At 57.7% G+C, this 16079-nt stretch overlaps 1 protein-coding gene across 1 annotated transcript in view; it reads left to right on the top strand.

Annotated features, from left to right (window-relative positions):
* The window catches only part of CHD5 (chromodomain helicase DNA binding protein 5), a 61378-nt gene that overhangs the window by 20124 nt on the left and 25175 nt on the right, over positions 1-16079 (top strand). Inside the window, exons 3-14 of the mRNA XM_012807240.1 lie at positions 3814-3932; positions 4417-4655; positions 6390-6514; positions 8194-8317; positions 8905-9071; positions 9244-9465; positions 11660-11866; positions 12090-12301; positions 13054-13185; positions 13276-13384; positions 14186-14377; positions 14466-14666. Coding sequence (XP_012662694.1) covers positions 3814-3932; positions 4417-4655; positions 6390-6514; positions 8194-8317; positions 8905-9071; positions 9244-9465; positions 11660-11866; positions 12090-12301; positions 13054-13185; positions 13276-13384; positions 14186-14377; positions 14466-14666 — 2049 coding nt within the window. The remainder of the gene's footprint in view (positions 1-3813; positions 3933-4416; positions 4656-6389; positions 6515-8193; positions 8318-8904; positions 9072-9243; positions 9466-11659; positions 11867-12089; positions 12302-13053; positions 13186-13275; positions 13385-14185; positions 14378-14465; positions 14667-16079) is intronic.

Here is a 16079-nt window from a genome sequence, read left to right as displayed (position 1 = left end):
GGCGGGAGGAGGGTCTGCAGCAAGGTGGGAGGAGGGTCTGCAGCAAGGTGGGGAGGAGGGTCTGCGGCAAGGGGCGAGGAGGGTCTGCGGCAAGGGGGGAGGAGGGTCTGCGGCAAGCCGGGAAGGAGGGTCTGCGGCAAGGCGGGGAGGAGGGTCTGCGAGGTGGGGAGGAGGGTCTGCAGCAAGGTGGGAGGAGGGTCTGCTGCTGGGACAGAATGGCGCCCCTCCTGGGGGGCTCAGCCTCCTGCCCATCAGCTCTCTGCCCTTCTACCCAGGAGCCTGTGTAAGCACACATTCCTGTGTGCTCACGCATGTGCTCAACTGTCTGTTCATGCATGTGCTTCTGTGTGCTCACGTGTCTCTGTGTGTGTGCTTGTGTGCACCTGTGCACATGCCCATGTATCTCTGTGTGCATGCACATGTACTCACACATGCTTGTGTGTGCTTGTGTATCTGTGCTCATACATGTGCTTGGAAGTGCATGGGCTTGCCTGTGTCCATGTGTGTTAGTGCATGTGATCATGTGTGTGCTCATGCATGTACTTGTGTGTATCTGTGCACTTGCTTGTGTGTGCTCATGTGTATACTTGTGCGTGTGCTGTGTGTGTGCTTGTGCAAGGGCTTTATATCAGAGGACAGAGTGCGGGAATCTGCGGGAAAACTTGCAGCGTCTCGCTGACATGGTGGCTGCTCTTGGCAGCTACCTGCTTGCACAATTGCGCAGCTATTTCTGGGGAGTGATAGATAATATGAGCTTGGGTTTAGTGTCAGGGACCTCTACTTAGAGCAATTTGGGAAAATAAAACACAAAAAGCCCCCAAAAGCTATTGGACAGCTTTGCTTATGGTAGAAAAGGAAGTTTGTTACTCAGCAGGTGTTCTGAAATCCTGCAGCGTAGCATTCTGAGAGTTCCCCACTGGACACGGAGCAGAGGAGCTGTGGCGGTGATGCTGTACTCCCCTGGGGAAAGGGGAGATGACGTGAACTGAGTGTAGGCTTAGGGCCATCTTGAGGCCCCTCAAGTCTCAGATGGGCTGGGACTGAGGCCAGTGGACGGGCTTCTGGGCCTCAGCTCTGGGGCAGTGGGCAGTGACACTGTCATCCAGGAACACGTGTTCTTACATGTGTGGAAGGCACTGAGGCTCAGTTTGGGTTAGCCTCAGATTTATTTTTTTTTCTTTTTCCATTTTTTTTTTTTGAACAGAGTCTCACTATGTTACCCTCAGTAAAGTGCTGTGCTGTCACAGCTCACAGCAACCTCAGATTCTTGGGCTTAAGCGATTCTCTTGTCTCAGCCTCCCAAGTAGTTGGGACTACAGGCACCCGCCACAACACCTGGCTATTTTTTGGTTGCAGTTGTCAATGTTGTTTAGTTGGCCCGGGCTCAAACCCACCAGCCTCAGTGTATGTGGCTGGCACCCTACTCACTGAGCTATGGGTGCCGAGCCTATTTTTCTATTTTTGTGGGGACCGAGTCTTACTCTGTTGCCTTGGTAGAGTGCCATGGCATCATAGCTCACAGTAACCTCCAACTCTTGGGCTCAGGAGATCCCTTTGCCTTAGCCTCCCATGTAGCTGAGACTACAGGTGCTCACCACTACGCCCAGCTAGTTTTTTTATTTTATTTTACTTTTTTAGAGACAGAGTCTCACTTTGTCACCCACAGTAGAGTGCTGTGAAGTCACAGCTCACAGCAGTCTCCGGCTCTTGGGCTTCTCCCGAGTAGCTGGGACTATAGGCACCTGGCACAACGCCTGGCTGTTTTTTTTGTTGTTGCAGTTTGGCTGGGGCTGGGTTTGAACCCACTACCCTTGGTATATGGAGCCGGTGCCCTACCCACTGAGCCACAGGCGCAGCCCTAGTTTTTTTAGTTTTAGTAGAGATGAGACCTTGCTCTTGCTCAGCCTGATCTCGAACTCCTGAGCTCAAGCAATCCACCTGCCTCAGCCTCCCACAGTGCTAGGATTACAGGCATGAGCCATTGTGCTGGCCTAGCCCTGGATTTAAACACAATGCTCTGTAAATGTTAGTACAGTTGCTGTTGGGTGAAGCACAGTCATGAATGTGAATGACTGATGTTGGCAGCTGCTGGGGGAGGGGGTGTTCTGAGTGGTGGTGTCCTGATTACCCGGGGTGATTCGTGAGTCAGTGGATGTGCCGTGAGTCATCGGTGACTGACGATAGCCAAGGGGCTGACGGTTCTGAAAGAGTAACTTAAGGGAGCAGCTCAGGGTTGTCCTGGAACAGAATCATCTCGTGCACCTGCTGCTCTGCTCTCCTGGGTAGGGGTGGAGGGGCCCGTGTGCCTCCAGGAATGAATGGCTTTGCGTGTCCATGGGGGCAGGTTAGGCAGGGAGAGCCTCACATGGGAACATCTCAGAACTGTCACCTTCCTGCTGTGCCGAGCAGGCCGGTTCTCACTCTGGGAGGCTCTCTGGGTGGAGCGAGGCCCTGTGGACCCACCAGGGGTCTTCCAATGTAGGAGCAGAAAGCCCAGGTCAAGGCTTAGGCAGTAATGGGATTTGTGGGACCAGGGCCCTGGGAATTGAGAGGCAGGAGGCTTCTGGGTTGTGGGACATCACGGATCGTCCAGGCTGGTGCTCTGCATCCTGTTCTGCCTCTGTGGCTCAGGCAGGCGCCCTTGTGGGGAGTGGGTGCCCAGCAGCTTGGGGCCTCTTGGCACATCCAGTATATTGGAGAGCAGGTCTCTCGTGCCCAGGTGTCCAGGCAGGAAACCCAGAATCCTCTCGATTGGGCTGGCTTAAGTCACATGACATCCCTGACCAGGGACTTCGGTCCAGGAGTGGTATGTGCCGATTGCTATGTTGGGTCAGTGGCAGTGGGGGAACAGCTCAGGGTTGCCTGGGTATGGGGAAAGGAGGCAGGCAGGGTGCATTGGGTGTCAGCAACTACACATGGAGATTTGCCCTGTTGAAGCACCTGTGATAACTCACTGTCCTGTGGGGCAGGTGCAGCTGTTACCCCCATTTTATAGATGGGGAAACCAAGGCAGACAGCGGTTAAATAACTGGTCTACCTCTTACCACTGGTATGTGGCCAAGCCATGATTAGAACTGGCCCAAGCCCATAGCCAGTGTCACCCTGTCTGATTCCAGCCAGCCTGAGCTGCATGGTCACTTGGTCATCTGATCCCTGGGCAGCTCCAGAGCTCACCTTGTGCCCTTGGAGTGTCCCCCCCGTCCCATCTGGAAAGTGAAGTGATGCTGAGGGGTGCTCTAAGGGTTCTGCCCATAGTCAGGCCACTGTCCTATGTCCCTGCCCCAGCAGGGCGCACCTTCCTGTCCCTAGAACTCAGCAGTGGCCTGTCCTTCATGGGGCTGTACCTGGGGGCACCTTGGAGAAGCCTGTGTCTCTCTGGCATGCCTTAGACTGCCCCGTAGTTCTTCACCCTCCCCAGGGACACCTTCCCTCCTAAAAGCCATGCTGTGCTGTTCTACTGCCCAAATTCTGTGAACATGGAGAGTGAGCCTGGCTATTCCTGCCCTGGGGTCCTGAGGCTGGTTGGGCAGGCCTCTCAAGACAGCAGCCTGGATTGGTGGTCTGGCTTCCTTTCCATAAGTGGCTGCTTTCCCTTGCTGGGAGTTCTAGACGTACACACAACCTTCCCCCCAACCCTAATGTTAAACATTTGGCCTGGCACCCTGTGAGTAGGCATCTGATGAGGGGCAGCTGTGCTTTGAGGTGTTCTGAGTGGCAGGTGGGAACTGTAGGTGTGACCTCCCCAACCCCTGGGGCTGGGGTGCAGGTCAGAAGGCCCTCCCCTGATTTTATCTCTGACTTATGTCTCAGCAGGAGCCCAAGTCCTCAGGGCAGCTCATGGCTGAGTGGGGCCTGGATGATGTGGACTACCTGTTTTCGGAGGAGGACTACCACACGCTGACCAACTACAAGGCCTTCAGCCAATTCCTCAGGTGGGCCGGGGCTGAGCTGTGCTTCCCTTGGGTGGCACCAAGTCAGGAGCAGGGCCAGAAGGGCAGAGGGAGAGAGGCCCGGGCTCCTGTGCCAGGTGAGGGTACCATCAGGCTGACCCACTGACCTGGGCAGAGCTGGCAGGAGGTGTGGAGGGACTCCTTTTATTTTTATAGTCAGGCCTTCCCTTGCTGGGCCTACCCCAGGGGGACTCCAGCCACTCCTGGGGGTTTTAGCTGCCACGGCCCCTCTCACCCTGAGGCCTTCTGAACCCCCTTCTGGCTTCTCAGGTGTTACCAGGTCTGGAGATCTGATTCAGAATTGTGTGGGCCGGGGAGTGGGAGCATTTGGGGGGTGGACTGTCGTTGCAGCTTTGTCCCCCTCCTCCACCGGGTTTCTCTAACCAGGAACCTGGAGCCAGTGCCACAGGTCAGAAGCAGTGTCTCCTCTGCACCCCCCCTCACCCCCTTGTCTCTCTCCCAACAGGCCACTCATCGCTAAGAAGAACCCGAAGATCCCCATGTCCAAAATGATGACAGTCCTGGGTGCCAAGTGGCGGGAGTTCAGTGCCAACAACCCCTTCAAGGGCAGCTCAGCGGCCGCGGCTGCTGCAGCAGTTGCTGCGGCTGTAGAGACAGTCACCATCGCCCCTCCTCTGGCTGTCAGCCCCCAGCAGGCACCCCAGCCTATGCCTGTCCGCAAGGCCAAGACCAAAGAGGGCAAGGGTGAGGCTGAGGGTGGGTGTGCCCTGAGTCCTGCCCGGCAGGGGCTCCCACAGACCCTGTGGGAGACGCCATAGGCCATAGGCCCTGGGGAGGGTAGGGCAGGCGTGGGCAGGAGGGGTAGCTGGGGTGCCCCTTGCTGAGGACCTCGTGCCAGCGTGACTGTGGGCTGAAGGGCACTTTCTGGGCAGTGATGTGGCTCTGTAGCTTTTCCCTTGCCTGTCTTTTGGGAGTAGTGGAAAAGCAGAGAAGATGATGTGGGCAAAGCTGCAGGGGGTTTTGCTGGGCCAGCCCAGGAGGCCCCTGGATTTGGGCTGCAGGAGGGTGGGGGAGGCCTGCAGCGTGGAGCTCTCTACCCAAGAGGCCTGTGAGTTGCAGGCCTTTCTGGAGGACAAGGCCCGAGTATAGTCTTTCATCTGAGCACCACTGTGTGCAAGGTGCTTCTCCAGGCCCTCAGGGCTGCAGGGACTGTCAGGTCTCTGCCCTTCCCGATTTAGGATCCAGGAAAATGCCAGAGATTTGAGCAGGGGGATGGGTGTGGTCAGGACTGGCTTCCCAGGTCTCTGCTTTGGATGTGGACTGGAAGTAGGTCTAGATCCTAAACCCAACTCAGTAGTGGGGTGTCTGGGTGGGAACAGAGGGGAAGCAGAGGCCTTTATAACTTACTGGCTGGAGGTTTCTGGCTTCTAGGAGGTGGGGACATTGATGTCCCAGGATTGCCACTCAGCAGTTCAGCCTTCCTGGGTGCCCTGATCTGGGTTTTGATGGGGAGTGCAGGGACACTGGGGACCCCTTGTTTCAACCCCAAGGAACTTTGGTTTCTGGTATGATGCTGGGGTGCTGTGTCTGGCCCCCTTTGCCGGGTCTCTGAAGGGGTCCTGGAGAGGATCAGAGCCAGCTCTGTGTCCTGTTCCATCCAGATCAGCAGGGTCTCAGGGGCTCCTGGCCTGTCCCTACCTGCCCAGCCTGCCTTGCCCTCTCATTTCCTCTTGGGCTTCAACCTCCAAGCTATTGATTCCCTGAGCTGCCTATTCAGAGCCTGGAAAATTGAAATAGATTTTCTGTGGCGCCACCGAGGGTATAGCTGGGTTTCCAGCTCTGTGTCCCTGTATGTGGTGTGGCTGGAGGAGGGCCTGGGCGGGTCCACCTCTGCAGTGTGTGCGTTCCTGCCTCCAGGCCCCACTCCTTGCTCAGCCTGGGAGCTGAAGAGGCTGGGGCAGGGGAGTCATTACTCCCCAAGTGGCTAATTGCCCTGTGGCAGCCCTATACAAACGGCTGGCCTTTCCTGGGTGACCAGCAGAGTTGGGGGTGGCTTCTGGTGGTGCCGGCAGAGGCTGGCAGTTGGGAAAAGGGCTTTTGGCCCCAGGACTTCTCTCTGGGTCCAGGCATGGACCACAGGTGGGCAGAGGTGCCCTTGTGGCCCTGCTGACCGTGGGGCTGCTTGCTCCATTGGAGTCAGCTTGTTTTGGGGGGTATGGACAGTGTAGGGGCTCTACCCCAGGGGACTAGCATTGCTGGTATTTGTGGAAGAGGGGCAGTGCAGTGGCCAGAGCAGACAGACTCTGCTTTTCCTTTTCCTTGCTATATGATTTTTAAGCAAGGTCTTCACCTCCCTGAGCTTCAGCCACCCCATCTGAAAGGGCTGATGGCAGAAACGGCCCTTGGTGACATGATGGTGAGAAGTGGCCAGTGAGTGGCACTTGTTGTTGAGTGGCTATGGTTACCGTTGTTTTCCAGGCCCTGGAGTGAGGAAGAAGATCAAAGGCTCCAAAGATGGGAAGAAAAAGGGCAAGGGGAAAAAGGTGGCTGGGCTCAAGTTCCGCTTTGGAGGGATCAGCAGCAAGAGGAAGAAAGGCTCCTCGGTGTGTGAGTGTGGGGCCTGCGTGTGCACGGGCGCGTGCATGCATGCGTGTGTGTGCACGGGTGGGGCCTGTGTGTGCACGGGCGGGGCTGCGTGTGCATGGGCGGGGCTGTGTGTACACGGGTGGGGCTGCGTGTGCACGGGTGGGGCCTGTGTGTACATGGGCGCGCGTGTGCGCGGGCGGGGCTGTGTGTGCATGGGCGGGGCTGCGTGTGCACGGGTGGGGCCTGTGTGTACATGGGCGCGCGTGTGCACGGGCGGGGCTGCGTGTGCACGGGTGCGTGCGTGTGTGTGCACAGGTGGGGCCTGCGTGTACGTGGCACGTGCGCACGTGCGTGCATGCCTTCGTGCGTGTGCATGGGCTGGGGTGACCCTGGAAGGCGGGTCTTCAGGAAGAAAGGCTTCTTGGTGAATGAGTGTGGGGCCTGCGTGTGCACGGCTGGGGTGACCCTGGAAGGCAGTCTTTAGGTCATTCTCCTGACCTAGCTGGGTCCCGTATCCCTCCACTATGCTCTGCATTCTACCTGTGGGCCTGCTGGGACTCAGCTTCCCCATTTGCTTGCTGAGGGGTTTAGATGGGATCCTTCCAAGGGTCTCTCTAGCTTGGACTTAGGCAGGGAGCTCTCTCCTGCCCATTCTCCCAAGCTGGGAGCTCAGTCCTGGCTCTCGTGTCCACAGCTGCTGTTCCCCCAGCAGTGGGCAGAGAATCAGCTGGCTGCTTGGAGTCCTGGTGGGTCCATGGGAGCTGGCTAGAGCCCTGATTGGCACCCCACCTCACCCCCAGGGTCATCTCTGGGCCCAGGCTCAGACCCTCAGCCTATGTCTTAGCCTTGGAGGGCTGTAGGGGGCATTCACCCTCCTCATCCCCACAGGGAAGCTGTTTCCCTCACCCAGCCCTGCAGGGGAGCAGAGATGGGCCTAGTATTTCTGCCTCTTGGCAGCCCATTACACAGCCTGCAGTAGAGGGGAGCATGGAGCAGAAGTTGGGGTCCAGCTCAGCTCGGCAGATATTTGTTGAGCACCCAGCAGGTGCCAGGCCCTCTGCTCAGTTGTGGTGGTCCCTGCTCCTGCAGCACTCATAATGTGGCAGGCATGTTCACTGGCAGAGAGCCCATGCTATGTTAGGCACACCTGGCACACAGGCTGTGCGGCGGGTCCTGTAAAGGAGAGATCTGGGGAACTTCTTGGGGTAGGTGTCCTTAGGGCTGTTCCGTGAAGGATGTGTAGAAGTTTGGCAGGATGGAGGCAGAAAACATGGGAAATGTCTGAGGGCTGGAGGGCACGGCTTGGGGTGAGCTGAGACATCAGGCTGGACTGGACTGCTGTGCTGGGCTGTGGCTTAAGATTTCTAGCTGGTGCCTGTAGTCCCAAATACTTGGGAAGCTGAGGTAAGGGAATCGCTTAAGCCCAGGAGTTGAAGGTTGCTGTGAGTTGTGACGCCACAGCACTCTACTGAGGGCGACATAATGAGACTCTGTCTCCAAAAAAAAAAAAAAAATTTCTAGCTGGGTGGGGGGACAATGCGAGCTACAGGGAGCACTGAGTCTCCGGAGCCTTTTCTGTGCCCTCCTCCATCCCTGCCTGCCCAGACCAGTGAAGCCCCCTGGGTAGAGCCCATTGGGATGGAACTGGGTCTGCCCCACGCCCTGCACTCACAGGCCTCTCCCCTACCCCCTGCAGAGTGAGGAGGACGAGCGGGAGGAGTCGGACTTCGACAGCGCCAGCATCCACAGCTCCTCCATGCGCTCTGAGTGCTCCACGGCCCTGGGCAAGAAGAGCAAGAGGCGTCGCAAGAAGAAGAGGAGTAGGGCTTCCGCCGGGGTTGCCGGGGTTGCCGGGGGTGCCGGGAGGACATGCGGGGGAAGGGCATCCTCGTGCTCCCAGTGCTTCCTCCACTGCTCTGGTCTCTACTGTTAGCACACGCGGGTCCTGTCCCAGTGAGGAAAGAAAAAGAACAAGGCACCTGTGGTCTGAGCCACCCAGGGCGTTTGTGCTGGCAGTTGGGGAGCGGGAAGTGCCGCTTCATCTCGTCCAATTCTCATTCAGTCACCCACCCCTCTCCCCGTCCTCTCAATGCCCACCTGTGCCCTCACCCCCATCCTGGTTCCTCCATCCCTTCCTTCTCTCCTTTGTCCATCCGTCCATTTGTCTGTGTATTCACCCACCCACTCTCCCTCCCTGCCCTCCTTCCTCTTTTCCTTTTATCCATCTTCTGTGCATCTCTTGACCCTTTTACTGCCTTGGCCATCCCCCCATTTGTTCAGCCCACTGCTTCACCCACCCATCCATCACCTATCAAGCACATACCACGTGCCTGGCCGAGGTGGTGGAGACTGCTGTGCACTGGGAGCAGGCACAAGCCCCCGCATGACTGCCTCTCTCCCACCCCAGTTGATGATGGTGATGGCTATGAGACGGACCACCAGGACTACTGTGAGGTGTGCCAGCAGGGCGGTGAGATCATCCTGTGTGACACCTGCCCACGGGCCTACCATCTAGTCTGCCTCGACCCAGAATTGGAGAAGGCTCCCGAGGGCAAGTGGAGCTGCCCGCACTGTGTAAGCCTTGGTAGAGGTCAGCTGGGGGGTGGTCCACACCTGGCTTCCTGGCCCCAGAGCAGAATGTCACCTGGGAGCAGAATGGGGGGAGGTGCTGTGGGGACAGGAGGGAGTCAGGGCCTAGTGTGGGGGGACTGGCTCACGATGCCTCCACCTGGGCTCCCTGTTCCAGGAGAAGGAGGGGATCCAGTGGGAGCCTAAGGAGGATGACGAGGAGGAGGAGGAGGGCGGCTGCGAGGAGGAGGAGGATGACCACATGGAGTTCTGCCGCGTGTGCAAGGACGGTGGTGAGCTGCTGTGCTGTGATGCCTGCCCGTCCTCTTACCATCTGCACTGCCTCAACCCGCCGCTGGCCGAGATCCCAAACGGTGAATGGCTCTGCCCGCGCTGTACTGTGAGTGCTCCGCTCGCGCCACCCCGCGCCGAACGCCCCGCCCACCAGGGAGACAAGCCCCTCCCTCCAAGGGGACCCCTTGACAAGGGTCCATCTACAACGGCTCAGGCCCCACCTTGCCTGCCTGGGACAGGCCTCCCAATTGACAAAACCCCATTCGGTTTTCCAGGGACAAACCTGCCCCTGGCAGGGATGGGGGTGGGGTGGGCTCCTTGGCAAGACCGCGCCGCTGGCAGTTCAGGTCCGCCCCGTCTATTCCCACAAAGTTCCGTTCACCCCTCTTGGGGCACCCAGCCCCACCCCTCCCCTTCTCTCAGGCCCCCTCTGCTTCCAAATCCCCACCCCAATCTTAAGGAGCAGTTTCTTTTGGAAGCACCATGGAAAGACAGGTGTGGTCATGCTGACACCACAGCCCTGCACTTGCCTGCACCAAGTGCTTCACGCACAGTGTTCCCCTAACTTCACCAAGTATTCTCGTACCATGTTTATTTCCATTTTTAGATAAGAAAAAATTGAGGCTCAGGGAAGTAAAGTGACTTGCCTCAGGCCACACGGTGGCAGAACTGTCCACTGAGACCCAGGTGGCTAGCGCCACCCTGGACCTACTTCCTGTCCTGAGGCTGGGGGTGGAGAGGGTAGGAGGCTCATGAGGCCGAAGCCTCATTTTCTGCAAGGAGAGGGGAGTGCCCCCCATGCTCCCACCCTTCACCCCCAATCACAGCAGGCATCTGAGTTGTCTTCCTGACTCACCCCCAATGCTGGGTCCCCCATGCCCCTGGGTCCTGGGCTGTGCTATGGTTAGCCCTCTGTCATCCCATGTGTATCTGGGCTGTGTTGTGTGTGCACGTGCATGTGTGCATGTCCGCGTCTGTGTAGGCGTATGGGGAGGGCCCTTTTCTTGGGTGCAGCCTTCTGTGCTTTCTTGGAATTGGTGGGTGGTCCTGGACTGGGAGGGGAGTAGGGGCTAAGGTCCGTCCAGGGCCTTCCCTGCAAGGTACAGATAGAGGCAGGTGGGGTGAGGCCTTGAGGTCTCGGAAGGAAGGGTGCCCTTCCATACTCCCCTCAGAGCCAGTGGAGAAGGCTCTTTTCCTGCCCTCCCTTCACCTCCTCCTCCTCTGCCTCCCAGCCTTTGCTGTCACTAAGGGCAAAGGAAGGTCAGCTCTGGGGCTTTTTGGTCCTTCCTATGTGATTTGACCTCCCCAATGGTCCTAGGAGGGGAAGAGAGGTTTTATAGATGAGAAGACGGGCTCAGGAGGCTTGCACAAGGTTCCAAGGGTAGGTGGTGCAGAGCTGGGACCTGCCTTCCCTGACAGAGCTACCTCCCTGAGTCTGTCCTCCCCTACCCTGGTCCAGCCAGGCTCAGAACTGGCTCTTGAGGGCCAGTATTGCCCTGACACATCTTGGGGTAGTGTGCTGGGCACGCAGAGGGTGGTGTTCGTGACCTTTGCCAGTCAGCGGCTCTCTGGGACCCTGGAACACATGAGGGCCCCTGAAGTGTGTCTCCGGTGCCTGGGTACAGCCATGTCTGGGTGAGGGCTGGTGGGCAGGGCTACTCTGTCTCTGAGCTTCAGGCAGGGGGGTCACACTCCATGGGTGCTCAAGGTCATGACAGATGTGCCCTTTCCTCAGGGTGCTCTAGTAAGAGGTAGAGTAGCAGGAAACCCCACAGATAGGGGTTCTTGGGCTCTGGCCGGGCGCAGTGGCTCATGCTTGTAATCCTAGCACTCTGGGAGGCCGAGGTGGGTGGATTACCTGAGCAAGTACCAGACCCTGGGTCTCCAAAAAATATCTGGGTGTTGTGGTAGGTGGTTGTAATCCTAGCTACTTGTGAGGCTGAGACAAGAGAATCGCTTGAGCCAAAGAGTTTTGAGGTTGCTGTGAGCTGTGAGGCCATAGCACTCTACCAAGGGCAACAAAATGAAACTCTGTCTCAAAAAAACCCCCCAAAATACACAAAGAAAACAAAATCTTGGGCTCGGCTGCCCACTCTCCTGTCCTCCTCCCTGGCCACCTCCTGTGTGCACAGAATGTGCATGCTCCATCTGGATTGTCATGGGGTTACTGCCATGCTCCTCCGACCTGGGGACAGTGCAGCCAGTTGGAGGGAGCTCATGTGACAGCCTGCTGTCCTGGGAATGTCTGGGCAGGGCCTAGTGGCTAAGGCCTAAACCTGGGGGCCCTCCTCTGTCCACAGTGCCCCCCACTGAAGGGCAAAGTCCAACGGATTCTACACTGGAAGTGGACAGAGCCCCCGGCCCCTTTCATGGTGGGGCTGCCAGGACCCGAGGTGGAGCCTGGCATACCGCCGCCCAAGCCCCTGGAGGGCATCCCGGAAAGAGAGTTCTTTGTCAAGTGGGCTGGGCTCTCCTACTGGCACTGCTCCTGGGTGAAGGAGCTGCAGGTGAGGCACCTGTGCCAGAGCTCAGTGCCCTGTGTGAGCCCCTGGAACTCTCTAGTGTTGGTGGGAAGGGGCCGAGTGACGGGCATTGGGAGTTGAGGAGGGCGAGGCTGGGGGTCAGGCCTCTCGTGCCTGGGACCTGGGCTAGGGGTGAAGTGCTGTGTTGGGAAAGGGGCCGTGGCCCCCTCCCTCCGTGACTGGACACACGTCCCCTGCCCTGGAGCAGCTGGAGCTATACCACACGGTGATGTACCGCAACTACCAAAGGAAGAATGACATGGACGAGCCGCCGCCCTTCGACTACGGCTCCGGTGACGAGGACGGCAAGAGTGAGAAGAGGAAGAACAAAGACCCCCTCTATGCCAAGATGGAGGAGCGCTTCTACCGCTACGGCATCAAGCCCGAGTGGATGATGATCCACCGTATCCTGAACCACAGGTGCGTGTGGGCGGGGGTGCCCTGGGCAACACTGTGGGCGGGTGCCCACGGGCCTGGGGCGCGGCGGCTCCTTCACTCTGTGAAACCAGCATGGGGCAGGGCACTGGGGCCCTTCCCTTCGGGCTGCCATCCAGAACACGGTCCAGAGCTCCCAACCACTGTTGATTCCTGCTTCTAGACCCCATGATGGGGTAGGGTTCATCCCTGTAGCAGAGGCTGGATACTGGCTCTTTTTTTTTTTGAGACAGAGCCTCAAGCTGTCCCCCTGGGTAGAGTGCTGTGGCATTACAGCTCACAGCAACCTCCAACTCCTGGGCTCAAGCGAGTCTCCTGCCTCCACCTCCCAGGTAGCTGGGACCACAGGCGCCCGCCACAACGCCCGGCTATTTTTTGCTTGCAGCGTCTTTGGCGGGTCCGGGCTGGGGATTCGAACCCGCCACCTTAGGTGTACGTGGCTGGCGCCTTAGCCGGTTGAGCTATAGGCGCCGAGCCTGGATACTGGCTTTTTGCCACTCTGTTGGCACAGCCTCTTAGTGTCCTTCTCTGGCTTTGCCAGTTACAAGGTACTCTCGTCTCACTCTAACTAGCAGTGTGGCCCTGGGCAAGCTTCTGCACCTCTCTGGAGCTGCTGCCCTGGTGGGGCCAGGATCCCAGGGGACCGTGGCATGAGTGGTTTTGCAGATGGTTTTGGTAAGACCCATGTGTGGCCACTGCCCTGAGTGACCTGCTGTTCCCCTCATCTGTTGTTGCAGCTTCGATAAGAAGGGGGACGTGCACTACCTGATCAAGTGGAAAGACCTGCCCTACGACCAGTGCACGTGGGAGATCGACGACATCGACATCCCCTACTACGACAACCTGAAGCAGGCCTACTGGGGCCACAGGTGGGCCGCAGGGTTTGGGCTGCTGGCGCCAGTGCTGGGGCCCTCCTCCTGGCCCCAGCTTTGCTCATCGCATCTAACGCCCTTTCCCAGGGAGCTGATGTTGGGGGAGGACGCTAGGCTGCCCAAGAGGCTGATCAAGAAGGGCAAGAAGCTGCGGGACGACAAGCAGGAGAAGCCGCCGGACACACCCATCGTGGACGTGAGTGGGAGTGCAGGGCACTTAGGTGGGGTTCCCAGGGCCCATCCGTGCCCAGCTTGGTGCTTCCTGGGCCCTCCTGGATTATGCACACTGAGTCAGGCCTGTGCGGGCTGGGGCAGCAGAAAGCGCTGCTCACACACAGCTGATGACATGCCATTCTTACCTGGGAGGAACCCCAGGACAATTCATTTAGCAAAGCATTCTGAGTGTGTGCCAGCACCTGGCCCTGGGCTCGCCTTTGGGCCCATGATGAGTACACAAAGAAAACAAAATCTGGGGACTGTCAGACACCTGTCAGATGCCTGTCAGATGCAAACGGTCTTGTCCCCTGGGAGGACTACCTGGGGGAGGTAGCCTTGAGCTGTAGGATCAGAGGCAAATGTTGAGGACCAGCCATGGCAGGCACAGAGGCATGGAGCATGCCCCAGACGTGAATCCGTTCTGTTGTTGATCCAACACATATTGAATAAGTGCCCACCGCATCCTGGGCACAGGGCTAGGAGGAAGCAGTGAACAGTACCAGTGTGGTACTGAGCGCTAGGCTGAAAGTCAGGGAATTTGGGCATCAGGAACTTTCCCTGATAGAAGATGTATAGGGCCAGCCACTGTGGGGGGAGGATATCGTAGGAGCACTTAAGCCAGGCTAGGAGTCAGGGAGGGCTTCCTGGAGGAAGAGGCATTCTAGCGAGACCTGAAAAAGAGTTAGGAAGACAGGAATGGGACCACACATGCAGAGGCCTGTTGGGTGGCCTCCAGCGGGCTGGGCTTTGGGGTGTGCTTGAACCTCTGTCTCTCCTGCAGCCTACAGTCAAGTTTGACAAGCAGCCGTGGTACATCGACTCTACCGGGGGCACGCTGCACCCGTACCAGCTGGAAGGCCTCAACTGGCTGCGCTTCTCCTGGGCCCAGGGCACCGACACCATCTTGGCCGACGAGATGGGTCTGGGCAAGACAGTGCAGACCATCGTCTTCCTCTACTCCCTGTACAAGGAGGTGGGCAGGTGGGGTGGGCGGCTGGGGGGGACAGCGGCGCCAGCCAAGGGCAGTTGAGCAGTCTCACTGCTTCTGTTGCTCTCTCCAGGGCCATTCCAAGGGGCCCTACCTGGTCAGTGCGCCCCTGTCCACCATCATCAACTGGGAACGTGAGTTTGAGATGTGGGCGCCCGACTTCTACGTGGTCACCTACACGGGGGACAAGGAGAGCCGCTCGGTGATCCGCGAGAACGAGTTCTCCTTTGAGGACAACGCCATTCGGAGTGGGAAGAAGGTGTTCCGTATGAAGGTAGGCGCCCTTTCTCCCCAGGGAGGACCCTGGAGAGGCGCCCGGGCTGGCATGGGGGCCCCTCAGCCTGGCTTTGGTGGCAGCTGGCAGACAGGGGGGTGAAGGGTCTGCTATAGCTCTGAAGTTGCTGCCTCTGACAATTCCCTGGGGCTGCTCTAATCAACCGTCACAACTGGGCCGCAGCAAGCACAGAAGTGTGCTCTCTCACTTCTGGAGGCCAGAAGTCTGAACTCAGTGTGTGGGCAGGCTGTGTTCCCCCTGAAGGCTTTCACGGAGGGTCCTTCCTTCCTTCTCTCAGCTCTGGTGGCTCTAGGAGTCCTTGGCTTATGGCTGTGTCACTGCAGTTCCTGTCTGTTTTCCTGTGGTGTTCTCCCCTTCGCCTCTCATCATCTTATAAAGACACCACTCGCTGGGCGTGGTGGCTCACACCTGTATCCCACCACTCTGGGAGGCTGAGGAGGGAGGATCTCTTAAAGCAGGACTTTGAGGTTGCTGTGAACTTCACTTGGGTTCCCATCAGGACCTTCCTGCATGCCAGGCACTTCTCAGACTTAGCTCTTTTTGTTATTTAAAAAATTGAAGTAAAATATTTATAACATAAAACTTAACCATCATAACCATTTTGTTTTTGAGACAGTCTTGCCCTGTTGTCTGGGCTACACTGCAGTGGCATCACTATGGCTCACTGTAAGCTCCAACCTCTGAGCTCAAATGGTCTTCCTGCCTCAGCCTCCTGAGTAGCTGAGACTATGGGCATATTCTACCATGTCTGACTAATTTTATAGAGACAAGATCTCGTTATTGACCAGGCTGGTCTTGAACTGCTGGCCTCCAGTGATGCTCGTGCCTCAGCCTTATGAAGTAATAGGATTATGGGCATGAGCCACCATGCCTAGCCTCATCTTTAGGGTATGGTTCAGCCAGGCATGGTGGTGTGCACTTGGAGTTCCAGCTACTTTGGAGGCTGAGCACGAATTACAGGCACTGTGACTGTACCTGTGAAGCCACTACCTTCCAACCTGGCCAACATAGTGAGACCTTGTCTCTTAAAAAAAAAAAAAGCAAGTTGGGCAGTGCCTGTGGCTCAAAGGAGTAGAGCACTAGTCCGATATATTGGAGGTGGCGGGCTCAAACCCAGCCCTGGCCAAAAAAAAAAGCAGATATGGTGCCTGTAGTTCAGTGAATAGGGCACCAGCCACATACACCGAGGCTGGTGGGTTTGAGCTCAGCCAGGGACAGCTAAACAACAACAACTGCAACCAAAAAAATGGCCGGGCGTTGTGGCAGGTGCCTGTAGTCCCAGCTACTTGGCTGAGGGAAGAGAATTGCTTAAGCCCAAGAGTTTGAGGTTGCTGTGAGCTGTGACACCACAGCACTCTACTGAGGGTGACATAGTGAGAGTCTGTCTCAAAA

The sequence above is a fragment of the Otolemur garnettii genome, unplaced genomic scaffold, assembly GCF_000181295.1.
Source record: "Otolemur garnettii isolate 467f Iridium unplaced genomic scaffold, OtoGar3 scaffold00067, whole genome shotgun sequence".
Lineage (NCBI taxonomy): Eukaryota > Metazoa > Chordata > Mammalia > Primates > Galagidae > Otolemur > Otolemur garnettii.
The sequence above is the reverse complement of the archived record's forward strand: the minus strand, read 5'-3'. Positions and strand labels throughout refer to the sequence as shown.